The sequence below is a fragment of the Giraffa tippelskirchi genome, chromosome 1 (assembly GCF_054371585.1).
Source record: "Giraffa tippelskirchi isolate mGirTip1 chromosome 1, T2T-mGirTip1v1.2.pri, whole genome shotgun sequence".
NCBI lineage: Eukaryota > Metazoa > Chordata > Mammalia > Artiodactyla > Giraffidae > Giraffa > Giraffa tippelskirchi.
Window position 1 is genome coordinate 437820 of NC_137275.1, and position 12770 is coordinate 450589.

Consider the following 12770-nt stretch of genomic DNA (forward strand, 5'->3'; position numbering starts at 1 on the left):
GAGAGGAGACCCCAGGAGCCGCCCCGCCCACCGGGTGGCCCAGGGCCACGGGCCCCTCACCTGTGCAGAGCGCCCCTCACACCTGCAGAGCTCCCCTCACCCCTGCAGAGCGCCCCTCACCCCTGCAGAGCTCCGTGAGCAGCAGGAACTCCGCCTGCCCGGTGTCCGACTCCTCCTTTCCTATGGACGCTGCAGAGCAAAACTGGACAATATTTGGGTGGCCTGAGAGTTTTTTCTGCAGGTGTCTCGTTAAAGGAGAATGCATAAGTCTGCGTGCTTAAAAACAAATATATACATAATATTTAGACACTGAAGTCAGAACGCTGACTCCAACCAAGGACAATCTGAGTACATGACCACAAACACAGCACGGGGAGCAGGTGGAAGGCGGCCAGGAGGACAGGAAGACACAAGACACAAGGGAAGGGAAGGTGCTGAAGACCCCCCCCACCGGCCACACACCTGGCCAGGGGCTGGGTGTGGCGCAGGTGAGGCTGAATGAGGCCACAGGAAGCCCAGCGCAGTGAGGACCCTCAGGCCCGGGGGGCTGGCAGGCTCACAGTAGACAGAGCTTCAAGATGGAAGAGAACAGATTCCGACAGCAAAGGGCGAGACCCCAGTTTCAGGGGAACACGCATGGGAGTGGAGAGCCAAGCCGAACAAGCCCGCAGATCCAGGCTCCATGCACGGAAGCCCAGGGCCCCTGCCCTCTGGGAAGGGTGAGGGCACCAGGGGGCTGCTCACAGAACAATACGGAGCCCACGGGAGCCAGGTCTGGTGAGGAGCTGAGGGCAGAACTACTGGCTGGGCGCCAGGGGCCACATCAGGTCACTGGGCAAGCGGCAGGGCAGAGACAGGGAGCTGACCACCCCCAGCTTGAGACCTCTTGGCAGGAATGACGCTGTTGCTCCCAAGGCTACAAATCTCTTACCATCACTCTGAGAGTAAAGAACAAGGAAGAAAACTCCTTCCTACTAGACACGTGCTACGGGCAAGTCCAACGCAGCAAACACGGAGGGCGTCCCTGGGCCGGCGCTGGCCTCCCCGCGGGACCACACGCGCGCTCAGTTCCTGGAAAAGGATACCATGAAACACACTTCCTGGATGATGGCTCTGTTCTTCTCCTCTTCATTGGACAGGAGCCTCTGTGTCGGGAAACAACGCGTGAGGGAAGATTAGGGGCCTCATCCGTCCGCCCTCACCGAGCACACGGTGCGTCTAAGGGTTGCCCGGCCTGACTGTGTGTTCACATCTGACCCACAGAGAACCTGACAGGTTAAAGGGCCTCAGAAATGGTCCTCTGTGATCCAAGGATGTAAGAAGCACTAAAAACAGGAGGCTTCTCACCCAACAGGCTGGAGGAAAATGAGAGATGTGGGTCTACTTTCGGACCACAGAGTCCAAGCGCACGACCCAGCCCAGCCGTACCCCGAGACCATCACTGCCCCTGAGGCCAAGCAGGCCCCGAGCATCTCAGGACAGACCACAGATTGCGCCCAGGACTGCACCCGAGGACCTGGCTCACACACACGCTGTGCACGCGTCACTTTACTCGACTGGCTGTCAAACGCCTGCTATGCGTGGAACCCTTTGGCAGCTCTGACTCCCCTCCCCTGGCCGCCCCAAAGCTGAAACCCACAGCTTTCAAGTCCTCTAAGACTGCAGAAGAAACAAGGGTAACAAATAGACATAGACTATAAAAAAGAAACATAAACTAAAGGGGTGGGGATACATCTCTGGAAACAGTGTCACTTAAGAGATTTATTTCCTTCAAAACACAGGAAAACCCACAAAACCTTTGTCCCCTTTATTACCTTCAATGCATACTCTCTGCCACTTCCCAGATCTTGAGCTTCATACACAAATGCAAACCCTCCTGAAAATTAGAAAAATACATGTCAGTTTTTTTTAGCATTTAGCTTTAAAAACACCTTGACTGAGAAAGGTAGAAACTGGACGGTGGCCAGAAGTCTGTGTTCCACCGTGACGGTGGCCCTGGTTTATGTGACCGCCTTCTACACAACCTGTTCACAGGCAGAGACCAGGGCAGGAAAATCAACACAATCAACGCCAGTTCTCTGGAAACAAGTAAGTGACTCATATCACACACAAACGTGGATGACAGAATTCCTGACAGATCATTAATTCTACGTAAAACAAAATGTTAGCAAATCAAACCCAACAACTATAAAAAAGGATAATACACCACAACTAAGTAAAGTTGGTTTAACCAATATAATTCGATTATTTTCAGTTTGACTTCTTAGTCTTTTCTAGCTTCCTACAGTGGAAAATTTCACCATGAAATTTAAAACTCTCAGCAAACAGGGACAGAAGGACAGTTGCTCAGCCTGATGAAGGCATCTCTAGAAGTCCCTCCGCGAACACCACACTCAGGGTGGGGCCTGACGCTTCCCTCTAAGACCAGCGCAGAGCAGGCAGCAGGCCTGTTCTCACCACTGCCATTCAGTATCATGCTGGAAGCATGGCCAGTGCAATCAGGCAAGAAAAGAAATAAAAGGCATCCAGACTGAAAGGAGACAACAAGCAACACGATTGTCTATGTAGACAAGCTGATACCTACTCTTTCAAGCTACTCTCGGTAATAAATGAGTTCAGGAAGGTTGTGGGATGCAAGAGCAACATACAAAAAAATCAACCATTTGGACAAACCCTATGTTAGGCAAACACTATGATCCATAAATGAAAAGTATGATAGATGGACTTCATCAAAGATGGTTTTCACTGGGTTTTGCAAACACTGTTGCGAGCTTGAAAAGACAAGCCCCTGACTGGGCTTCGCAAATTACACGTCTAGCAAAGGACCTCTACCCAGAAAATATACAGAAAATCCAAAGTTCAGTTCAACAACATTTTAAGGGGCAAAATATACGAAAAGACACTCAACCGAGATAAACAGCTAGCAAGTAACCACATGAAAAAATGTCCTCACCCACCAGGGATATGCATCTTTAAACCAAGGACACTACTGTACTACTATTAGAACATCTGAAAATTTTAAAACCGACCTACCAAACATTGATTGAGGTGTGGAGCAACCACGCGCTTATACACTGCCCACAGGAACACAGAATGGTGTCAGCATTTTGGAAGACAGTTTGGAGAGTTCTTCAAAAGCTAAACATACACCAACTCTACCGCTCTGCCATCACATAACAAGTGTTTACCCAGGAGGAATGCACGTGTCCTCACAAAGACTCGTACATGCATGTTCACGGCAGCCCCAGCGAGAACAACCCGTGTCCGTCAACGGCGAGTGGATGGGGCGGCCATCCTCGCGGGACTGGAGGCACCGCGGCGGACGTGCAGCAGCGGGACGACTGCGAGCCGCCCCGCGAGGAGCGGCGGTCAGGAGAGCGTGCGCGACCCCGTGCACAGGGGGCCCGAGACAGCAGAGCAATCACAGGAACACAGAGCAGGTGGGCAGGGGCCTGGGGGCAAGGAGGAAAACGGTGGAGGTGATGGGTTTGTTCACCACCCTGATCACAGTGACAGCTGTGCAGATACACACACACACACACATAGAACATACTTAGAGTGTTTTGACATATATGCAGAGTTACTCGGTCACTTTTATCTCAACATAGCTGTTAAAAAAATAAATAATAAGTCCATATAAAAAATAGATGAAAGGAAATAAATGAAAATTCAGAAAACAGAAACAGAAAAACAGATGGCTTCACTGGCGAATTCTATCGAACATTTAAGTGAAGAAAGTACAACTTTGCACAAATCTGTGCCAAGAGGAGACAATAGTTCCCAGAGTCCTTTTTGAGTCAGAGAAAACAATAAGCATACAATTACAGATCAAAATCACTCACTAACACAGAAATCAGAAACCATCAGAAAACACTAGGAGTGATTCTGACACAGCAAGGACAGCGCGCTATGGCCGCCCAGGAATGCAAGGCTCACAGTCACTGTGGCACACGCTGTAAACGGGGGGGCAGGTCACCTCGACAGACACCGAGAAACTTTCTGCCCACATGCAAAGTCCAGTCATGATCCTTCAAAACAGTATAACTTGAAAAAATGTTCAGCAAACAGGAATTGAAGGAGAAACTTCTTCAATCTAAGAAATGGCAACCACGAAAAACTAACAGCCAACACAAGACTTAAAGGCCCTCTCAGATCAAGAACAAAGCAAGGATTTCTGCTGTTCTCAGAGCCGTAATACAACATCTTATCAGAGCCAGAAAGCTAGAAAAAGAAAGAATGGAAGAACTGAGACCACTTTTACTTGCAGATGATAAGACTATGAAGCAAACACTCCTACGGACTCCACCAAAAACGTCCAGGAGAGAAGGGCAATCTCAGCAGGGCTACCGGATCCTTGGGACCATCCCCAGGTCTCCGCTGCAGCCAGACCGATACCACCATGCCTCCTCAAAGACACCAAGCCCACGACTGCCCGGGGCCACCCCACTGGCCACAGCCCTGCAGGGGCTGGCCGACTCCCCCTCACCTCACTCCCTTGACTCACCCCCCACCACGTCCCCGACCCCGTTTCTTCTCCCCAGCGTTCTCTGATACCTGACTCTATTTGGATACTTGTTTACTGTCTCTCCCACTAGGCCATGAGCTCAAAGCAGAAATGTCACCCGAGTTGTCTGCATTTCTGTCGCAGGCACCCAGGACAGTGTCTGACACGGTGGGTAACCAGAATTATGTGTTGAGCAAACCAGCAGATCACTACGACAAACCCTCCAGATACACAAACTCTTCAAAACACAGTCACTTATATTTAAAGCACCCCCCACAGCAGGATCACACACTGTCTGCACACAGCACACGCCGAGGAAGCACAAACAAGAGCAGGAGGTCCGTGCGCCTGTTCACAGTGGTGGCCGCCTCTAGAGAGGCAGAAACGCGTCGGGGGCAGGGGTTCAACGGGGCCTTCACAACATCCGTGCGGCTTCACTGTCTAGAAAGGGTCCGCGACCAAAGACGACTCTTTTAAAGTTGGTGGTGGTTTAGTCATTAGGTCATGTCCGACTCTTTCAACCCCATGGGCTGTAGCCCGCCAGGCTCCTCTGTCCATGGGATTCTCCAGGCAAGAACAATGGAGTGCATTGCCATTTCCTTCTCCAGGGGATCTTTTCCACCCAGGAATCGAACCCGGGTCTCCCGCACTGCAGGCAGATTCTTTATCAACTGAGCTACGAAGGAATCCATTTTTAAAGTTAGTATTTATTAATTCTGGCTAGCAGGGACAAAGATGTCCTGTTGTTACTCTTTCTACTTTTCTGAATTAAAAAAATTTTTCCTAACTCAAAACAAATTTCAAAATTTTCAAATTTCAAATTACTGTATAGCTACAGTAATTAAGACCGTGTGGTACTGGTGGAGGGACAGATTGTAGATCAATGGAACAAAAGAGAAAAGCCCTAGAAATAGAACTACACAAATTAGCCCAAGTGATCTCCGACAAAGGTGCAAAAGCAATTTCAGGAGGAAGGTTGGTATTTTCAATTGGACAGCTCCAAGCAAAAGAAAGAACTTCAGTCTAAACCTTACACAATAACTCAGAGCATACAAATGTCAAACCACGAGACAGCACAGGAGAGAATCCTGGAGATGCAGAGCCCAGCAAAGTTTTCAGACCAGACAGCAAAAGCAGGATTCAGGAACGAAAAGCAATAGAACAGACTTCATCAAAGTTAGAGCCTTGGATCCACAACAGACCCTGTTCAGAGGCTGGAAGACAAGTAGCCTGAGAGAAAACACTTGGCAACCACACTAGACAGAGGACTCCTATCCACAACACACAACAGGCTCTCAAAATTCAGCGACGCAAGGCAATCGGAAAAGAGGCAGAGGACAAAAAGAGACGGCTCGCCTGTGCGGACGGGCGGGTGGAAATAAGCAAAGCACGAGCTTTCAGGGAAACGCAGACTGAGGCCCCGATGAGACGTCACCATACACCTGCCAGAATGACCACCAAACACAATGCAGAACGCTGGCAGGGACGCAGAGAAACTGATCCCTTTTTGCAACAGACTCCACTGTGTCCCCAGAGAAGCCACAAGTTGAAGCCCTAACCCCAACGTGGCTCTATCTGGAGACAGGGTGTGCAGGGAGGTGACTAAAGTTCAATGAGGTCAGAAGGTGGGGTCCCGATGCAACAGGACCAGGATCCTCAGAGTAAGGGGAAGCGAGAACAGCCAAGGGGAGAGGCCTCCCTAGGCACCTGCCAGCGCCCTGAGCTCAGGCTCCAGCCCCAGAAGCAGGACAGCGAAGCTGCATTTACACACCCAGCCACAAGCAGATGCCTCCTCCGCCGATGGGCGAGCGTAAACAACACGGAGCTCTAGAAACAGGTTGGCAGCTTTCTAAAAGCAAAACACCACTGCCACGTGACCCAGAACCTGCGCATTTATTCCAGAAAAATGAAAACACAGCCATACAATAACCTGTACGTGAATGTTTACAGCAGCTTTATTTCGAATAATCAAAAAACCTGGAAATAACCCAAATGTCCTTCAGTGGGTGAAAAGTTGAGCAAACTACGGTGTATCCACACCATGGACGGCTCTGCAGAGACAAGAAAGTTAGGACACAGGAACCTGGACGGTGCCCAGAGAAGGTGCCCAGAGAATCATGCGGGGTGAAAGAAGCCAATTCTGAGAGGCTGCACGTGATCCCATTTACATAGAATTCTTCAGAGGACAAAGGACAGAGGGGGGCAGGCCGATGCTCTCCAGGGGCCAAAGGGAGCCCCAAGGGGACGGACACTTCGAATCCTGGCTGTGACCACAACTCCGGTTTTTCCAGACACTGCCACTAGGCAGTGTGCCAAACCTGTCTGCATCTTTTCTTTCAACTCCACGTAAGTCTACAATGACCTCAAAAGGAAACATTAAAAAAAAAAAAAAGAAACACTAGCATATAAAACACACAAAGGGATACCATGCTGGGTGCTGCTAAGACAGTTGTGACTGGGTATGTTCTGGACGAAGCACAAGCTGGAATTATGATTGCTGGGAGAAATATCAATAACCTCAGATATGCAGATGACACCACCCTTATGGCAGAACATGAAGAAGAACTAAAGAGCCTCTTGATGAAGGTGAAAGAGGAGGGTGAAAAAGCTGGCTTAAAGCTCAACATTCAGAAAACTAAGATCATGGCATCCGGTCCCATCATCTCATGGCAAATAAATGGAAAAACAATGGAAACAGCAAAAGACTTTATTTTGGGGGGCTCCAAAATCAATGCAGATGGTGACTGCAACCATGAAATTAAAAGACGCTTCCTCCTTGGAAGAAAAGCTATGACCAACCTAGTTCAGTTCAGTTCAGTTCAGTCGCTCAGTCGTGTCCGACTCTCTGCAACCCCATGAACTGCAGCACGCCAGGCCTCTCTGTCCATCACCAACTCCCGGAGTCTACCCAAACCCATGTTCATCGAGTCGGTGATGCCATCCAACCATCTCATCCTCTGTCGTCCCCTTCTCCTCCCGCCCCCAATCCTACCCAGCATTAGGGTCTTTTCCAATGAGTCAACCCTTCGCATGAGGTGGCCAAAGTATTGGAGTTTCAGCTTCAACATCAGACCTTCCAATGAACAACCAGGATTGATCTCTTTTAGGATGGATTGATTGGATCTCCTTGCAGTCCAAGGGACTCTCAAGAGTCTTCTCCAACACCACAGTTCAAAAGCATCAATTCTGCGGCGCTCAGCTTTCTTCACCGTCCAACTCTCACATCCATACGTGACCATTGGAAAAACCATAGCCTTGACTAGACGGACTTTTGTTGGCAAAGTAATGTCTCTGCTTTTAAACATGCTATCTAGGTTGGCCATAACCTTCCTTCCAAGGAGTAAGCATCTTTTAATTTCATGGCTGCAGTCACCATCAGCAGTGATTCTGGAGCCCAAAAAAATAAAGTCTGACACTGTTTCCACTGTTTCCCCATCTATTTCCCATGGAGTGATGGGACCAGATGCCATGATTTTAGTTTTCTGAACGTTGAGCTTTAAGCCAACTTTTTCACTCTCCTCCTTCACCTTCATCAAGAGGCTCTCTAGTTCTTCTTCACTTTCTACCATAAGGGTGGTGTCATCTCCATATCTGAGGTTATTGATATTTCTCCTGGCAATCTTGATTCCAGCTTGTGTTTCTTCCAGCCCAGCGTTTCTCATGATGTACTCTGCATATAAGTTAAATAAGCAGGGTGACAATATACAGCCTTGACGTACTCCTTTTCCTATTTGGAACCAGTCTGTTGTTCCATGTCCAGTTCTAACTGTTGCTTCCTGACCTGCATACAGGTTTCTCAAGAGACAGGTCAGATGGTCTGGTATTCCCATCTCTTTCAGAATTTCCCAGAGTTTGTTGTGGTCCACACAGTCAAAGGCTTTGGCATAGTCAATAAAGCAGAAATAGATGTTTTTCTGGAACTCTCTTGCTTTTTCGATGATCCAGCGGATATTGGCAATTTGATCTCTGGTTCCTCTGCCTTTTCTAAAACCAGCTTGAACATCTGGAAGTTCACGGTTCATGTATTGCTGAAGCCTGGCTTGGAGAATTTTGAGCATTACTGTACTAGCATGTGAGATGAGTGCAATTGTGTGGTAGTTTGAGCATTCTTTGGCATTGCCTTTCTTTGGGATTGGAACGAAAACTGACCTTTTCCAGTCCTGTGGCCACTGCTGAGTTTTCCAAATTTTCTGGCATATCGAGTGCAGCACTTTCACAGCATCACCTTTGAGGATTTGAAATAGCTCAACTGGAATTCCATCACCTCCACTAGCTTTGTTCATAGTGATGCTTCCCAAGGCCCACTTGACTTCACATTCCAGGATGTCTGGCTCTAGGTGAGTGAAGCGAGGAGGCTGCGACGGCTTGGCACAGAAGCGTGGCCGAGAGGGGCTAGGCTGGGCCGGGGGCCAGGGCGGCGGCCGAGAGGGGCTAGGCTGGGCCAGGGGCCGGGGCCGGGGGCGGCGGCCGACAGGGGCTAGGCCGGGCAGGGGGCCGGGGGCCGGGGGCCGGGAGCCGGGGGTGGCAACCGAGAGGGGCTAGGCCGGGCCGGGGGCCGGGGGCGGCGGCCGACAGGGGCTAGGCCGGGCAGGGGGCCGGGGGGCAGCGGCTGACAGGGCCTAGGCTGGGCCGGGGGCCGGGAGCTGGGGGCGGCGGCCGAGAGGGCCTAGGCCGGGCCAGGGGCCGGGGGCAGCGGCCGACAGGGCCTAGGCCGGGCGGGGTCGGGAGCTGGGGGCGGCGGCCGACGGGGGCTAGGCCGGGCCGGGGGCTGGGGCCGGCGGAGGTGGCAGCGGCAAGAGGAATTACCCAAGGCCCAAGGCAAGAGAAACCCAAGTAAGACGGTAAGTGTTGCGAGAGGGCATCAGAGGGCAGATACACTAAAACTAAAACTACAGAAAACTAGCTAATCTGATCACACGGACCACAGCCTTGTCTATCTCAATGAAACTAAGCCATGCCATGTGGGGCCACCCAAGATGGAGGGGTCATGGTGGAGAGGTCTGACAGATTGTGGTCCACTGGAGAAGGGCATGGCAAACCACTTCAGTATTCTTGCCTTGAGAACCCCATGAACAGTATGAAAAGGCAAAAGGATAGGACACTGAAAGATGAACTCCCCAGGTCAGTAGGTGCCCAATATGCTAATGGAGATCAGTGGAGAAATAACTCCAGAAAGAATGATGGGATGGAGCCAAAGCAAAAACAGTACCCAACTGTGGATGTGACTGGTGATAGACGCAAAGTCCGATGCTGTAAAGAGCAATATTGCATAGGAACCTGGAATGTTAGGTCCATGAATCAAGGCAAACTGGAAGTGGTCAAACAGGAGATGGCAAGAGTGAACGCTGACATTCTAGGAATCAGCGAACTAAGATGGACTGGAATGGGTGAATTTAACTCAGATGACCATTATATCTACTACTGTGGGCAAGAATCCCTTAGAAGAAATGGAGTAGCCATCATGGTCAACAGAAGAGTCCGAAATGCAGTACTTGGATGCAATCTCAAAAACGACAGAATGATCTCTGTTCGTTTCCAAGGCAAACCATTCAATATCACGGTAATCCAAGTCTATGCCCTGACCAGTAACACCGAAGAAGCTGAAGTTGAACGGTTCTATGAAGACCTACAAGACCTTCTAGAACTAACACCCCAAAAAGATGTCCTTTTCATTATAGGGGACTGGAATGCAAAAGTAGGAAGTCAAGAAACACCTGGTGTAACAGGCAAGTTTGGCCTTGGAGTACAGAATGAAGCAGGGCAAAGGCTAATAGAGTTTTGCCACGAGAACGCACTGGTAATAGCAAACACCCTATTCCAACAACACAAGAGAAGACTCTACACGTGGACATCACCAGATGGTCAACACCGAAATCAGATTGATTATATTCTTTGCAGCCAAAGATGGAGAAGCTCTATACAGTCAGCAAAAACAAGACCGGGAGCAGACTGTGGCTCAGATCATGAACTGCTTATTGCCAAATTCAGACTTAAATTGAAGAAAGTACGGAAAACCACTAGACCATTCAGGTATGACCTAGATCAAATCCATTATGAGTATACCATGGAAGTGACAAATAGATTTAAGGGACTAGACCTGATAGACAGAGTGCCTGATGAACTATGGCCAGAGGTTCGTGACATTGTACAGGAGACAGGGATCAAGAAAATCCCCATGGAAAAGAAATGCAAAAAAGCAAAATGGCTGTCTGAGGAGACCTTACAGATAGCTGGGAAGAGAAGAGAAGCAAAAAGCAAAGGAGAAAAGGAAAGATATTCTCATCTGAATGCAGAGTTCCAAAGAATAGCAAGGAGAGATAAGAAAGCCTTCCTCAGCGATCAGTGCAAACAAATAGAGGAAAACAACAGATTGGGAAAGACCAACCTAGACAGCTTATTAAAAAGCAGAGACATTACTTTGCTGACAAAGGTCCATCTAGTCAAAGCTATGGTTTTTCCAGTAGTCATGTATGGATGTGAGAGTTGGACTATAAAGAAAGGTGAGCGCCGAAGAATTGATGCTTTTGAACTGTGGTGTTGGAGAAGACTCTTGAGAGTCCCTTGGACTGCAAGGAGTTCCAACCAGTCAATCCTGAAGGAAATCAGTCCTGAATATTCACTGGAAGGACTGATGCTGAAGCTGAAGCTCCGGTACTCTGGCCACCTGATGTAAAGAACTGCCTCACTGGGAAAGACTCTGATGCTGGGAAAGATTGAAGGCAGAGGAGAAGGGGACGACCGAGGATGAGATGGTTGGATGGCATCACTGACTCAGTGGACGTGCGTTTGAGTAAACTCCGGGAGTTGGTGATGGACAGGGAGGCCTGGCGTGCTGCAGTCCATGGGGTCACAGAGAGTCGGACACGAATGAGAGACTGAACCGATGTTCTGGAATAGGAAATGGCTTACCTTCTCTTCCCCACACATGTGTGTCTCTGTGTATGTGTGTTATATAAAAACCGGACTTGGATCTAAAACAGATACTCCCAAGTCTATCCATGAGCAGTCATGAAACTCTCATTACACCATAGTTAGAAAAAAAAAGTCCCACAACTCCTGCCCCCCCAAAAAAATTGAAAAAAGATTTTAACAAACATTTCACACACAAAAAAGATACACAAGTGGCTAATGGGTGAAAAAGTGTTTGACATAGTACCATGGAGAAGATGCAGATCCAGCCACTGCACGCCCTCGAAAACGGGCATAACCAGGACAGTCTCACCCTGGGGAGGCCGTGGGGCAGGGGGTGGCAAAGCCCCGGTGGAGACGGTTTGGCTGTTTCATGTAAAGTCAACCCTCCATCCGACTAGAAGCCCACGATCCACTCCTGGGGATTTTACCCACAAGAAAGGGAAATGCATGCACGTGCACACACACGGTCAAAAACGTCCTTGGGCGCTTTCCTGGTAACAGTCCCAGACGGGAAAACACGCCAAGGCCCAGAGCAGGAGAGGGCTGGCAAACTGCAGCGGGAGAGGGAACCGAGCTTCAGAACCACGAAGCCGCCGAGAGCGCCCCCAGCCGTCACGGCCCACACCGAGAGGACCGCAGCCACCAGCACCAGCTGGTCTGCGGTGGCCGCTGGCCTCCTCCATCTACTGGAGCCTCAGGCTCCCCTGCCGCTGGGTATCCCGCCGTCTACGCCAACCGTCTTGCTGTATCTCACTGTTTGCTGAGCCCAGGATAGGTGAGGCGCGAGCAGGGAAGCTGGAAGAAAACTCAAGGGGCCGAGGAACAGAGACATGTTCACTCTCTCCGGGCTGGCCCCAGTGCAGACGCAAGGGCTTTTCAGGTGGCGGTTATAGGGGTTTGCAGACCAAAGGCGGCCCGTGGCCAAACGGGGACCATCGTGATGCGTGTGCACGCTGCCGTAAGCGATCCCGGCTGCTGTCTAACCACGCGTTTACAAAACGGGGGGCGAGAGGCTGACCCCATCATCCTGGCTAAGTTGCTCCTTCCCTAACCTGCTAAAACGAGGAGGGTGGGGGCGGCTGAGTCCGGCAGGGCCTCCGAGGCGGCAGGTGACCATCCCCCCACAGTGCAGGGTCACAGACAGGCCAGGTGAGGGGGGCCCGCTGGCGGGACAGCAAGCCCCAGGCCGGGTGGCACCGCAGAGTGGGAAGCAGGTCAGCGACCTTGACACGCTTTCTCTCAGCACTGCTGCTGAGAAGCACACTTCCACGGAGCAGAATTCCAGGAGCCCCCCTACACATACGCTCACCACCCTCCTGCAGGGACAGGCACGCTCACGCAGACGGCGGGGACC

The 12770-nt window shown here is 50.4% G+C and overlaps 1 protein-coding gene across 12 annotated transcripts in view; it reads right to left on the reverse strand.

The window, feature by feature from the left end:
• The window catches only part of GAK (cyclin G associated kinase), a 52983-nt gene that overhangs the window by 36534 nt on the left and 3679 nt on the right, over positions 1 to 12770 (reverse strand). For 3 of the 12 annotated variants that reach the window (XM_081577348.1, XM_081577265.1, XM_081577254.1), the window contains exons 2-4: positions 1815 to 1876; positions 1086 to 1145; positions 121 to 235 (exon numbers count right to left, since the gene is read on the reverse strand). The exons of 1 other annotated variant lie outside the window; for it this stretch is intronic. In XM_081577348.1, coding sequence (XP_081433474.1) covers positions 121 to 235; positions 1086 to 1088 — 118 coding nt within the window. In that variant the 5' untranslated portion in view covers positions 1089 to 1145; positions 1815 to 1876. Of the gene's footprint in view, positions 1 to 120; positions 277 to 462; positions 1184 to 1779; positions 1877 to 8653; positions 8838 to 12770 lie in introns of those variants that run through there. 8 more of the 12 variants (XM_081577329.1, XM_081577275.1, XM_081577323.1 and 5 more) reach the window with 6 other exon arrangements.